The 15,179-nt window shown below is 40.4% G+C and overlaps 1 protein-coding gene across 2 annotated transcripts; it reads left to right on the forward strand.

Moving 5' to 3' along the window:
* The first annotated feature begins 2,439 nt into the window (after positions 1 to 2,439).
* Positions 2,440 to 12,128, forward strand: LOC126404985 (membrane primary amine oxidase-like). 2 transcript variants are annotated; one of them, XM_050068466.1, is made up of 5 exons: positions 2,440 to 4,003; positions 4,150 to 4,268; positions 4,973 to 5,139; positions 5,955 to 6,087; positions 11,191 to 12,128. In XM_050068466.1, exons 1-5 carry the CDS (start codon positions 2,440 to 2,442, stop codon positions 11,476 to 11,478), a joined length of 2,271 nt encoding a protein of 756 aa, XP_049924423.1. In that variant the 3' UTR covers positions 11,479 to 12,128. The 2 variants fall into 2 exon arrangements, 1 of the variants encoding a protein (XP_049924423.1); XR_007571540.1 differs by lacking the exons at positions 2,440 to 4,003; positions 4,150 to 4,268; positions 4,973 to 5,139; positions 5,955 to 6,087 and adding an exon at positions 9,109 to 9,174 and having other exon boundaries at positions 11,191 to 11,331.
* Positions 12,129 to 15,179: the final 3,051 nt, after the last annotated feature.

The following is a 15,179-nucleotide window of genomic DNA, read 5'->3' on the forward strand; positions in this document are numbered from 1 at the left end:
AAAAGACCATCTCATGAGTCTGATATTCAATTTTTCTGGTAAGCACATTTTGTTTTCAAGGTTTTAGCCCGTTTTTACCAGCAAAAAATAGCATTACCTTTTGTATTATCACAGTTAACCATAGCTTTACATGCACCATTCTAACCAAGCTGGCAGTAAGCATTCAGGTTAGCTCAGCCCTCTCATCCAAATATGGTCACTTCCAAAAAACCAAACGGCCAAAATGTGTAATGCAAGGCACAGTGGCTATGTCCATTATTGTATACAATCTATGCTCTAACACACACACACACACACACACACACACACACACACACAAAGGTCAAGAAGTGTCTTTTATCACTAATACAGTTAAGACAATAAAGCCATGCTTCCAAAATAAGGCTAGCTTACATTGTCTGATTACCCGTGAAGCTAGATTTCTCTGAGTAACATGGGTACTTAAGTGCATTTAAATGCTCTAACATAACCATCAGTATGCATCAGCATCAGTCAGTTTATCACTAACTTTGTTTTGCATGTTTGCATGATAGTTTTTCTAATTATCACTAAACACAATAGGCTACAGCCGAGGCCCATGGGAACATCATGAGCTTTGAAGGTATTTGGTCAAAAATGACAGTATTAACCGTTTTTAAATTTTGACCTCATGGCGGCACTAGAGGAAAGGTAAGGGGATCAACAAATTTTGTGCCTGCCTATATAGTAGGTGATGCACACAATTTTGCCAACATTTGACTAGCCCTCAAGTTTGTATGATGAAATGAATAAAAAAAAAAAATCACTCCTGATTTGATCTAATGATATAATACCTTGCAGTTCTTCAGTCAATGTTTGATTTTCCTTTTCTCTAATCATTTGTTAGAGGACAACTAACTGGTCACTAACTGGGCTTCTTCTTCTGAGCCTTTGTGCTCCACTGTCTCGCAGGTTAACTTATATCGCAGCGGTGTCTGGTGACCTGTGTGGTTGTACTGCTGCCGTGGTCCTGCCAGATGCCTCCTGCTGCTGCTGTGATCATTAGTCATACTTCTACTGTTATTAAACACATATGATTATTGTCACATTTGTATACTATCAGATATTACATATTGTACCACAATAGCCAGAATTCTAATATTATTACTTTCATTAATGTTGTTGTAAGCTACTGTCATTACCGTCTGTCCTGCATCTCTCTCTCTGTCTCTCTCTCTGTCTCATGGTGTCATACGGATTACTGTTAATTTATTATGTTGATCTGTTCTGTACGACATCTATTGCACGTCTGTCCGTCCTGGAAGAGGGATCCCTCCTCAGTTGCTCTTCCTGAGGTTTCTACCATTTTTTTTTTTACCCGTTAAAGGTTTTTTTGGGGGGGAGTTTTTCCTTATCCGCTGCGAGGGTCCTAAGGACAGAGGGATGTCGTATGCTGTAAAGCCCTGTGAGGCAAATTGTGATTTGTGATATTGGGCTTTATAAATAAAATTGATTGATTGACGTTTTTTTCCAGCCTCTGACACACATGACTATCTCTGCTTTCAAAATAAAAAATAAGGTCTTAACACACAGTAGATACAAAATACATGTAGAACTATGCTTAACTGATTGGATGGTGGGTGGTTCCATGGGTGTGGAAGAGAGACGCACTTTGGAGCCAGTGTGCTAGGTCTAAAAGTTTGCTTGTTTGTTCCAACAAACAGCTGCTTCTCTCATCCATTAATCAGCTCTGATCGGATGGACTGATCAATTATCCACCCTTGACTCAAACTACACAAACTGCTGGCTAGAAAATAAAAGAACTCTTGAAGAATTCCGTGCTGCATTCTTGGAACTGCAAAAACCTCTGAATTAAGAGAGGGGACACTGATTGATACAAAGGGATGGACACACACACACACACATACACACACACACACACACACACACACACAAACACAAATGGAAAGTTTGCAACTTCAGCACTGCACTTGATGAGCGTGGCTGTAAATGATGTGAATGTAATAACTGTAAGATAGGAGCTCTGCTACTTAAAACCAATGCATTAAACCACAAAAGGTGAGGACATAGCAGTTTTTATGGAGCATTTTGAGGAGCAAGGGATTGACATTATATTGATATGACACATTAATTAACAAAAAAAATTAAAAATGGCACTACATATAAAATGTCAAAAACTTTGCCGAATCCTGGCTAAACAACAACTTGTCATACACAATTACTTGCCTGAATCCAAGGTTCTTGCAACCATTTGTATGGATCATTGTCTCTTTTCAATTTACCCAATATTCATCAGAGCAGCTTACATGGATACTCTATTGCCATTGCTCTTATCAAAAGAAACACCTCTCAGGTTGTAAAAGCAGTCTTTGAAGTCAGTGGCCTCGCCCCTTCATAGAACCTTCATAAATAGCTACTATTTCCTCTCCTGAACTATAACTGTTTAACGGCTGCAGAGAAATGGTCTCTCAAACTATTTGCAATGTCCTCAAATGCCTTCTGGTTGTTGTCGTTGTTGCCTCATTGATAGGTAACTGTGTCCTGATATGGCTCAACACCCAACGCACTCAAAAGTGCCCTGCTCAACAGGTGAACCCAGTCCAACCTGCAATTCATGATGAGCGCAGCAACGTCTTTGCTGACCTCTCAGTGGAAGAGTATCTACAGGTGCGTGACTACATGTCCAAGATCCCAGGGATGAACATCTCAATTGAACCAGCTTTACCTCCTTCAGTTGATTATCTGTATATGATTGATCTCTCCCTGCCAAAAAAGCGCGATGTTTTGCATTATCTGGATGCCAATGGGCCAAAACCAGCAAGAGAGGCGACAGCAGTGGTTTTTCATGGCACTATGAACAACATCAAGGAATATGTGGTGGGCCCTCTTCCCAACCCATCCTACCACCATGATGTCACCTTTGAGAGATATAAAAAAGAGATCCCTTTGACTGCACGTCCACTACATTTTGGCGAACACATTGGTATAACAATGTTTCTGCGAATTGTACTTAAACCATTAAGTAAGCTGCTGGATGAAAGTTTTGGTATAGATGGATCCACTTTCCAGTACAGCATGCCTGAAGGAGTCAAGTCAGGGGACAGAGAGACCTGGCTTTCATTCTGTCGAAATGAGGAAGGCTTTTTTATCCATCATGTGGGCTTTGAAATACTCATCAACCACCAAAGCACAAATTTTTTGTCCTGGCACGTAATTAAAGTGCTTTATAATGGTCAGTACTTTGACAGCATAATGGAACTGAAGCATCAATACGAGGCAGGAACTGTGAGTAAAGTCATCTACAAACCTGTGCCGAATTACGCCTCACTCAAACCCAAAAAGAAACCCACAGGTGTTGGACCCCAGCAGTTTTATGTCCACGGCAAGAGATTCAGTGTGAAAAACAATCACATCGTATACCTTGACTGGAGCTTTGCCTTTGGTCTGAACCCACTTACAGGCATGAGAGTTTTTGATGTTCGTTTTAGAGGGGGAAGGATTATCTATGAGCTAAGTGTTCAAGAGGCCATGTCAGTCTACGGATCCGTCACCCCAAATCTCATGCTCACCAAGTTCCTTGATGGCAGCATGGGCATTGGTCGGTGTGCTTATGAGTTGGTCAGGGGGGTCGACTGCCCTTATTCAGCCACCTACATAGACACTTTCCATTTCCTGGACACTGGTGTTCCACGCCAACTCAAAAACTCAATTTGTGTCTTTGAGCATGACATGGGTCAACCTCTACGGAGGCACTTCTCAGAGATTGTCTTCAACAGTTACGGAGGACTAGCAAACAGCGCTTTAGTGTTTAGGACGATCACGGCAATAGGAAATTATGACTACATGTGGGATTTCATTTTCTACCAGAGTGGGTCAGTGGAGGCCAAAGTGCACGCCACTGGCTACATCGCCTCTTCCTTCACATTGAATAACAGTTTTCCATTTGGTCACCAAGTGGCAGAAAATGTCACTGGAAATGTCCACACCCATTTCATCAGCTTCAAGGTGGATGTTGATGTTTTAGGTGAGTTTAGTTGGTATCTTTAGGTCTTTGAACATGTCAGAATCATATTTTTTAAAACTATGATTAAACAAAAGTTATAACTAAACATAATTGCAGACAGTAAAGTAAAAATAACAGGGAGTCAACTGAATATGTCACTTTTCCAGGAGTGAAGAATGTATTCCAGACCAAAGACATGGAGTTTGTGAATGTTTCGCTGCCCTGGATGCCTGAACGCCATGCCATGATCCCTAAGGTGGTGGAGAAACAGCTTCAAACAGAGCAGGTGCAGTGTTACTTTGGTATTTAACATTGAAACAGTGACAGTTAGCTCAAAGAAGTATAGTCAACCAGCTTAAGTCTAACTTCTATATATATATATATATACATACATATATATATATNTATAAATATATATTATATTATTATATTATATAAATTCTTAAAAATAAAAGCAACATGTCTTAATGTATGATAATGTAATACATTTTGGTCTGGTGACAGAGGAAAGAGAATATTCACCACAAAGACAGGTGTATGGTAAAAAATATTTAAGCTTTTATTGAAGATAGAGCTTTGGCAACTAGCAGCTTGATGTATCTAAGTAGCTAGCTGCCTACAGGGAGATGATATCCCAATTCTTTGTCCTTCGTACAAATCTCTGTTTGGTCAACCAAATGATGAATCACTGAACAAATTGGAGATGTGAAGCCTAGATGCAAGCTACCTACACAGTGGGAGGGAAGATAGAAGTGAACTGTCCAAAAGTTATACCTTCCAGTTAAATTTCATCACTCGCAGGTAAAAAGAACCAAATGGAGACACCATGTCACAGAGGCAGGACATGTTTGTCTGCACTTTCCAACAGTAGGGTTACAAGTGACAAGGACTGTGGTGCACTCAAATCTGGGAGAAAATGTTGGAAAAAAAATCTGAAAAAAAGTCACTTGTCACCTCCAGCCACATTATCTACCATGCGTCTCTCCGCAGCAAGCAGCTCTGCATCATGACACCAAGACACCTCGCTATCTCCATATAGCCAGCAGCAAGACAAACCGCTGGGGTCACCAGCGCTCCTACAGGCTGCAGGTGTTCAGCTTCACTGGGGACCACCTCCCAGAGAGCCAGCCAGAGGAGAGGGCCATGTCCTGGGCCAGGTGAGAAGCCAGGCTCCCTGTTAGGGGAACAAAGACCTGAGGATTTAGAAGCTTAAGAATATCTCTGAAGTGGAAGTCATTCATCACTTTAAGCACTCCACTCTGTACTATGGCTTCTGTGTCTAAATCAGTGGTCGTCAAATGGTGTGCTGCAGCACACTGGTGTGCCGTGATGCCAATCCAGATATGCCATGGAATTTTGTGATAACCACTCATTATTACTGCAATATTCAACTGGGCCTATACAAAAAGTTAAAGTTGAATAAATTTTTAATCGTCTGTATCAGTATGTTGTGTGCACCCATTTCCCAATAAAGAGGCAAAATCTGGCTAAAAAATGTAATTTTAATTTAAAAAACCCTCACAGAAAACCTATTTGTTGTCAGTTATGCATGGGAATTATCAGTGTGTGACACATCAAAGCCCTGATTGGCAGCCAGTGTGAGGGAAGATAACATTTAATAGGAGAAAGCCATGAGTGGGACAATGGATCACTTTATTGTACAGCAAATCACAAGCGAAGACAACCTACCACCAAAAGAAAAGAGAAAAAATCTGTGAGTAGACAGTATCATGAAAGCCACCTGTCTTAGTTTTTCTTGATTTTATTGTCATATGTCGTGACAAGAGTGATAACACTCGTTTTAGAAGCCATTGTGCACAGATATAAATACGAGTGTGCCTTGAGATTTTGGCTGGCCCCTTGGTGTGCCTTGGACGCAAAAAGTTTGACAACCACTGGTCTAAAAAGTGTCTCCTTATCAACATGTTGTTATTTCCTCTCCCTGGAATCTCACCTAACTTTACTTCCTCAGGTATAAGGTCGCCATCACTAGGCAGAAGGACTTGGAGCAGTGTGTCGGCAGTCTGTACAATCAGCATGACATGTGGAGTCCAGCTGTTGACTTTAGCAAGTACATTGAAGACAACGAAAGCATTGAAAACCAGGTGGGTGTGTGTTTCATTTAGAAAACTTTGTCAGAGGATAAAAATTAAATCAAAAAAGAAAAACAAAAAAAACAAAATATTGCAAACTTTTTTTATGTGGTTTAATTCTGTACATATTCCACAAATTATGGAGATTAATAATGCCAAAATATCCATTGGAAAGTGCCATTGAAGTTACTCCTTGCCAGAGCAGCAGTTAAAAATCCAACTCCTAGTAGCAGCAGGTCAAAAAAATAAAAATGTGCAATGAGTTTGTCACACTACACAAAAATATGTTATTAACCACCCAGCCAAATTCGAATAATTACAAAATAAGCAAGTATATAAAATTATGTTTCAAAACCGTAACAAAAATGAGCAGTATTCTCTGACATGCTGGAGACATTTCTGCTGAAAGAGCTGAAATGAAGCTCGAGCCGCTGCGAAACTACGGACACTCATTTGGAGCTAAAAGTAGTACAGCAACATAGGCTACACAAACCCCAAACCAAAGAACGTGCCGCTGCACAGCGAGAGACTCATGTTATCAGCTAAATCAGCAGCCCAAAGCACACAATACCTCCTTGAGATTGAGTGTCTGCGAAATGACAGACTCTTGTTAGCAGCTAAGCCAGTAGCACACAGTCTGTAGTTATAGTAGCACAGCACACACTCTCTGAGCCAAAGAACACCGCCACTCTAAGGTGACAGACTTTCATTAGCAGCTAAACCAGTAGCACATAATCTGTGGTTGCACAGCACATACACCCCAACAAAGGACTACAACCCCGGTCTCGCTCCAAAGTTGCTGAAATCCGGTGCTTAGTCAGTGACTTCCAGCATCAGTCACCAACAAAAAAGCCTTTTTTTCACATCGGCATGATATGTCGCCAATTGCCATTTTTGTTTAACGGCGCCCGACGGCGTCAGGGGGAGACACGGTGGGACAGCAACAAAAGTTAAGTCAGCGGAAGCCGGGTAAGATGGGCAGGAGGAGTGGTGGATGGGTCCAACAACACTGACTTTCACCTAGGAGGCCAGTGTTCATTTCCTGTATGAAAGCCAAATCCTGTTTTGTTTTTCTAAACCCAACCACGTGCTTTTGTTGCCTAAACCCAGCCACATTTTTGTGTTGTCAAAATGTAACCATGTGCATTTGTTGTTGAAGGAAAAATAACATCAATTTGTGCTGTTGTATCTACATAGTGTTTTTATTTTGAAAGATACTGTATGCAAATAGTACATTACCTGTGAAAACAGAAGTGTATTTTCAAAACAGACTTTGTATGTAATTTGACACGGCTTCCCAGAACATCAACAACTGATGCACCCAGGGTACCTTGCATGTTGTATCTTGATGTGGAAAGTCCATGATCAAACACTGATATGTGACGAGGTCGGAGTGAGAATGTGTTGGGGACCAAGAGCTGCTGAGTGGCTACAGCCTCTTGTTCAGCCGCTAACAGCAGCTAACATTAGCACCATAGATTGTATATTAAGATGGCCAAGATGACAGCTCCTAAAAATTAAGCCGAAACATCTCGATCGCCCCCTTTTGGCTGACTGCAGTAGAGGTCATAAAGCGCTCCCTTTTCATGTTAGCAGATGAGCCAAACTAAAATCTCAAAATACACATCAAATAATTTTTTTCTCAAAGATGGTTTCTGTCATTTAAGGTAATTTTGATCACACTGCTGTATATTCAAGTGTTTGTGGTTTTAATTAGTTATTTAATGCTATAAAACAGGGATTTTACAACATGACTGACAGCCAGTGATGTGAATAACGGCATAATAAATAAACGGCATTACTAACGGCGCTACTTTTTTCAGTAACGAGTAATCAAAAAAGTTACTGTCTCCCCCGTTATAACGCCGTTACCGTTACTCACAATAAAATGCGCCATTACTTGGCTTTACTTGAGTTCACTGAAGTGGCTTTCACCCAAGCAAGCTCCTTCTCAGCGGAGCTCTAAAGTTTTTTTTCTTTGGTGAGGGCAGGTGAGGGGGAAGGGAGGGAGAGACAACCACATAAGTGATGATGATTGGCTTAGGGAGAGTAAAATTTCATCATAAACCAATCAGAGACAGAGTAGGGCGGGCATTCATGAGCACACAAGCAGGGTTGTCAGGTTTGTTTATTAGCCGCGACTTTGGGCTTGTTTTTTTGTACAAATATTGGTAGTTGCGGGTTGGGTTTTTTTGGTCTTGTTTCTAAAGTGGAGTTGCTTATCTGGGCTTGCTCTCTAAACGTCGCCTTTCTCTGTATCTATGGGGTGCCGTTTGTAAAGTGGCTCACACTGAAAATAACGTCAACATTTTGCCACATTTAGCTTCAAACAATGTTTAAAAAAGTGTTGTGAATTTTTTAACGTCACCTTTTACCACATTTACAGCAATATTTGTTAACTTAGAAATATATTAAATAGTTAAATCTAAATATTAAATGTGGCACCTAAATGTTAAATGTTAAATCTAAATATTAAATCCAAATCTAAATCTAAATCTAAATCTAAATGTTAAATCTAAATGCTAAATCTAAATCTAAATTAATCTAAATCTAAATCTAAATGTTAAATCTAAAATTAAATCTAAATGTTAAATCTAAATGCTAAATCTAAATGTTAAATGTTAAATGTTACATCTAAATGTTCTGGGTGAAACTAAATATTTAGCTAATATGCAAATTCACACTGCCGGTCACCGGAAGTACCAAAATAAAAGTTTGAGATGGTCAGACTGTGTTTATAAAATCAAATAATGAATTAAAACCAACTTATCGGGGGAAATGAACACTTGAACATACATTAGCGTGACATTAAATACCTAAAATAACAAAAAACATGTTTGGAGAAATTTTATTTGACGTATACTTTGAGTTGTTAGTGTCCCTGCGGAGGGAATCACCTTGTTGTTTACAAATACTAAATACTTCCGGGTAGAAAACCAGCAGAGTTTAGCTACATATATATATATGTAAGGGAGTGAGTTTATGTTCACCAGCAGAGGGCGGTATTAATATTTCTGTCCTTTTTGGCCCACTGTAGTTTTGAGTCTTTTTGACCCTCCGCAGCCACCGTAGTTCACAGTTTGTTTTGTCTCTCGTAAGGTAAGGAGGGTTTCCAAACACTGTACTAATGAAACCACTTTATTTAAGTCATTAACATAACTGTCTGTTATAATTTTATTGAACACGCCAGTCCCAAGAGTGGTTATGTTAAAGATGGGACAATTCCTGTAATTTTTATGTTGAAATGTGTTTATACTGATGCACTAACTGTGTGGAACTAGTTGTGTTGTAGCTGGCTAATCAGTAACTGTATCAGAGGCAGCTGAAGTTTATTTTATTCTGTATTTGATATTTAGTTTAATTCAAGTGTTAATATGTGCCTTGGAAACTGAGGACAGTTTGTTTTGTGTCTCGTAAGGCCAATAAATGAGGGAAGTTTGCTCCGCCTCAACCACCAGTTTGAGTCCTGTTTCCCTGTCTCCCCTGCCGCCCCGGTATACTTCACCTAACACAACGCAGAGACCTCGCTGGGGCTTGCTGCCTGAAAGATATATATATATATATATATATATATATATATATATATATATATATATATGAATATCTAACATTTTTCACGTCACTATATCACCGTTTAGACTAACACTTTTTTAAACATTGTTTGAAGCCAAATGTGGCAAAATGTTGATGTTATTTTCAGTGTGAGCCACTTTACAAACGGCACCCCATATATATCCGTCTAATAAGATATTTAAACGCATGATAGTATGTCGGACTGCAAGATGTTTCCACAGCTCCGCTCCCTCCGCCCTTCTCCTTCTCCGCATACACACAGGTGACGGTCAGTCACTGAGACTTTTCACATTAAAATCGCGCGATTAATGCAGGTTCTTTAACTATTTTGCTAACAAGTGGGCAAAAATATGGAAAGAATACAATAAAGATTTGAAGAAAGAGGATTAAGGATTAAGATTCGACTTTTAGATTCTGTGTGAAGTATGTACTCATCATTCAGATCTTGTTCAGCATACCAGCACTGTTACAGTGAAAGTAAAATGGCTCGTTATATGCAACTTCTTTCATTCATTCTTTTATTCTTTCTTCCATTAAGGGGGTTGTCCAAGCAATTTAACATATTTGAGCATTTTATAAAAAGGTAACACTATAGTTACTTTTCCAGGTAATTAGTTACTTTTATAGTGCAGTAACTCAGTTACTAACTCACTACTTTTTGGGGAAAGTAACAAGTAATTATACCTAATTACTTTTTTAAAGTAACATTCCCAAAACTGCTGACAGCTGTGTGAGCCAATCGGTGGGCTCAGATTCAGTGGCACTGTTGGATGGGTGTATGGGCAGGAAACTTGATACCGCTGCGCAGACTATGGCTCCGAATGACGTGACCAGAGCAAGATGGCAGCAGTCGTATCTGCAATATTTTAGCTTAATTTCTGTATAGTGGAGGTTGGTGGAGACACGTCGTACATCTTTATATACAGTCTGAGGTTTAGCACAAAGCACACAGCCACAGCAATAAGCCGTAACTGCTGGAGGGCCAGGTAGCAGACTTGGCCAGAAAGACTGAAAGGTACATTAATGACTTGTGTTTATATGATTGTGGCATTTAACAGAGATGTGTATTCATGTATTTATTATACTGAAAGAGCTCAGAGAACTTGTGGGATGTAGTGAACTCGCCGCTCAGTCACAGTGGGCAAATGCACACACTGATGCTTTGCACTCTAAGGTAATAACGTATTATTTATATAGAAGGGGAGCAGTTATGTTAAGGATGGCCCCAATGCATCATCGAACAGGCTTTTAGGCCTGCCCAGAAAATCCAGGGCACAGAGGTGGTGAACAAAAAGTTTCCCTGTCTAACTCCGTAATCCAGTTTTAGACAGTTCCCAGTCTTTTCACATCTTTTCAACTCTTTGACTCTTCCTTACCTGGACTTTAAAAGAACACTTCATCTGCAAAATGACCATTTGTGTATTAATTACTCACAGCATGTTACCTTGAATTGGTAGAAAAGACATTGTTTTCTTTTGTGCCTCCACGTTGAATGGAAAATCCAAAAAATGCTCTTTACTACTTATTTCTTTGTTTCCCCAGGACCTGGTTGCCTGGGTGACCACTGGCTTCCTCCACATCCCCCACACTGAAGACATTCCCAACACAGTAACCGTGGGCAATGGGGGAGGGGTCCTGCTGCGGCCCCACAACTACTTTGACGAGGACCCATCCATCCACTCTGCTGATGCAGTGTACATTGACCCAGGCAGTGAGGCCAGCTGTGACAACAATAGGATGGCCTGCCTTACTGAAGAGACCTGCAGCCCCGTTCTTGAACCCTTCACATACAATGGCTTTGATAAAGGATTCATAACACAAAGGCCTTAATATGTAATTCTTTCTTTTTTGTTTTGTTTTGTTTTGTTGATATTAATTATGTTTTTGGAAATTTACAATAAGATCATTTTAAATATTATCTTTGAAATTATATTTTGTTATTTTAAAAAAAATCATGATGATGATTAATGTATTTTGGTGGCTCATGGGATGGAAATGTCATCTGTTAACTAGTCCATCACTTTGGACCAGTTGTCGCAACACCTTTTGAACAGATTGCCATCAAATGTACTAGTTACACAGGCAATGTTTTTTCCATTGAAATACTGAGCTAATTGGAAACAGGGTTGTAGTATATCAGTAAACTATCTCTCTTTCCAACTACAGTACATCTTTGCTTCTTTTGGCTGACTTAAAGATAGAGTACAGAAGTCCCTAGGGGCAAGTGATAAAAAAAAAATCTTCATTGTTTTCTCTCCTGTGTTTATGATTTATGAAAAGCTGAAAAAATAATGTTTTTCTCAGTTACTTTTTTCATCTGTAAAAACAGGTGCTCTTTTAAGCCTTTGAATTGAGAACTGCTTCTCTCCATAATTCTTTATCAAGGCCTACTGCTTGATATAGACATAATAGACAGCGATGTGATGTGTATATGCAATAGTGCAAATAAAAAGTGGCAACAGCCTACAGTTTAACCACCATGTCATCTTGCTATTGACTGCTCCTTTTTGTCGCACTGTCGCTTTCTGTTGGACAAGACCCATAGACTGTATAAATAACAGCAATTGTGACAATGCTGATTGATTTGTGGACTTTTGAAGCCTTGAGAAGCACAAATTGCCTTCAGAAGTGGTCATATTTGGACAAGAGGGTGGAGCTGTTGAGAAGGGTTTTTTTGGGGGCGTTTTTCCTTATCCGCTGTGAGGGTCCAAAGGACAGAGGGATGTATGCTGTAAAGCCCTGTGAGGCAAATTATGATTTGTGATATTGGGCTTTATAAATAAAATTGATTGATTGATTGATTGAAGCAAGTGGTGGATCTGACCTATAGACTGTAGCGTCACAGCTAGTGATGGTGAAATTGATTCATGAAGCAGTGAACCACATTGAAACAACTGCTTCAAGAATGACACACTGCTTTGAAGCATTTCATACAGTCAGAAGAGTGACATCTGCTGGCTGTGTGTCAGAACTTCATCTAAGTGGAAGACCTGAAAAAGCCTCAAGACTGCCTGTAACAAGGCCTCGCTCTTGGTAGTCACGTGCTTGTGGGCGTGCCGAAGCAGGGATTGAAACAGTTGCGCTTCAAAAGCTCGACACTGTGTCGAGCAAACTGGCTCGAACGTAATATCACAACAGACAGTCTCAAGCAGCTCTGCCCTAATAACTTAAAGCCTTATTCAAATTTAAACAGATAAATTATGTAAAAATTTACTCCTTACTACAGAAAGGGTAAATTACCTGTAAAGACCAAAAATATTTTGTACCAGGCTGTAAGCATGTTATTATTTCCTGTAAGGTTAACACATGGGTCTATGGGCATTGACCCACTTCTGCAGCCAACCTCAAGTGGCCATTCAAGGAACTGCAGTTCTTAGCACTTCCACATTGGCTTCATTTTTTAGCCTCAGAGGCTGCCGTTTGACTGGACTACAGGAACTGGGATAGGCTAATATTGTGGTAATGGATAGGTGTGTTCTACATACTATGAGTGGATATAAACAGGAAGAAGTTAAAGGCATACTGTACAAGAATTGTTGGTCACTGTTTGTGAACAGTATTGCTGGAGAAAGGGCAGTTGAAAGCCAACCCCAGAATCACTCTCCTTTGCTATATATGCATTTTTCTTTTCTGGCGCTGTGTTTGTGATTTCATAGCTATCTCCTGGATGCTTGCTGCTTACTGGCACTTGGTTTTGTTTAAGTATGCTGACAAAATTGCCTTGGCTAGCCTTTTATGCAATGCTAACCCATTAGGTGAGCTGCCTATCTGGCCCACACTAAGGTCCTTCAAACATGGTGTCACATTTGCATGCTAGAAATTAATGTGGCCATGTCAAAAGAATTAATTGTTTGCACAAAACAAGATCTAAAATGAGAGATAGTCCCACTTGATGGCCAATGTGTGAACGTGTTAGAAATGTGGAAAAAATTTAATACCTTGCTACAGGTCTGGGCCGTCATTTATAACCACTGCGTACACACAAAAACGGTCTTGAAATGTGTGTATGACGTTTTCTACGCATTAATTGGAATTTATAAAAAAAAAAAAAAACTTGACAAAGAATGTGAATACATTTAGGGAAACTTTGGCCTATGTGTATCTACATTTTAGAGACAGGGGAAATTGGCAACAGATTGTGAGGTGGTGAATTTAAGCCAGATTGTGGAGATTAAATGTGAGAGGAATCATTCTACGTGTAATGATCTCTCACACATTTAAATTCACCCCATACACACACTTCCTATAGATCCACGTCATAAACATTCAAATGCAGCTGTGCTATTTGTGCTTTTGCCTTTGAGCCATAACTTTTTTTCACAAGCAGGGCAGTTATTAAGAGGGAATACTTTTGGTAGTCTATACATAGTTTGGAGGAAAATTCTGTGAAGTATCTCGTGCTGCCTCGTACTGATAACACAAACAGCCTATTTGACCTAACATAATATTTTATTTCTTTCTATTCTCTTCTATTCCTTCGAGTTACTGCAGGGGGGAGCAAATTATCTCTTGACCATTTAATTTAGGATTTATTTATTTTATTTTTTTTCCAAAAACTAAAATGTGCCTGAAAATACTGTCAACAACTTCACTCCCCCCTCCCCTGCTTACAGCCTCCCATCCTCCTGTGGTGAGGTTCCCTCTCACTCCTCCTCTGGCTCCCAGGCTAACTGCCCTCTCTACCCTGATGACTACATCCCTCCCCCTCCCCTACTTGTGATCTCCACAGTGTGCTTCACAGCTGACCATGTAAGAAGACAGCTGACCAGACTCCACTCGAGCAAGGCTGCAGACCCTGATGGTGTCAGCCCCATGGTGCTCAAAGCCTGTGCCCCCCAGCTATGTGGAGTACTTCACCACATCTTCAACATGAGCCTGAGTCTCCAAAGGGTCCCCATGCTGTCAAAAACATTGTGACTTGCTCCTGTGCCAAAGACGTCACATCCCAGTGGCTCCAAGGATCACAGACACACGGCACATTATGAAGACCCTGGAGAGACTCATCCTGGAGCAGCTCTGGCCCATGGTCAAGCCCCTCTGAGTCGAGGGTGCCATCATTTACCTGCTAATCCGTGTCTACACTCACCTGGACAAGCGGACAAGCACTGTGAGTCATGTTTTTTGACTTTTCCAGTGCGTTCGACACCATCCAGACAGCTCTACAGGGTGAGAAGCTGACAGCAATGCAGGTGGATGCCCCCCTTGTGGCCTGGATTGTAAACTACCTGACCGGCAGATCACAGCATGTGTGCTTGCAACACCGTGTTTTGGACAGAGTGGTCAGCAACACTGGGGCCCCACAAGGTACTGTCCTTTCTTCCTTCCTCTTCACCCTCTACACCACAGGCTCTAACTATCACACAGAGTTTTCTGATGACTGGGATAGTTGGATGTATCAGTAAGGGTGATTAGGCTGTGTACAAACCTGTGGTGGCTTATTTTGTCACATGGTGTGAACAGAACCATCTACAGTGTTGTTGGGAACATAAATTAGGCGTCACACGGAGGCACCAATTATGTAGGGAACAACA

The sequence above is a fragment of the Epinephelus moara genome, chromosome 18, assembly GCF_006386435.1.
Source record: "Epinephelus moara isolate mb chromosome 18, YSFRI_EMoa_1.0, whole genome shotgun sequence".
NCBI classification, from domain to species: Eukaryota; Metazoa; Chordata; class Actinopteri; order Perciformes; family Serranidae; genus Epinephelus; species Epinephelus moara.

What these genes read in the sequence shown, in the direction of transcription:
- LOC126404985 (XM_050068466.1), top strand. Translation starts at nt 2,440, where the DNA reads ATGGTCTCTCAAACTATTTGCAATGTCCTCAAATGCCTTCTGGTTGTT. An exon ending in GGTGGATGTTGATGTTTTAG is followed by an intron (nt 4,004 to 4,149) that starts GTGAGTTTAGTT and finishes TCACTTTTCCAG; the next exon opens with GAGTGAAGAATGTATTCCAG. An exon ending in ACGAAAGCATTGAAAACCAG is followed by an intron (nt 6,088 to 11,190) that starts GTGGGTGTGTGT and finishes TTGTTTCCCCAG; the next exon opens with GACCTGGTTGCCTGGGTGAC.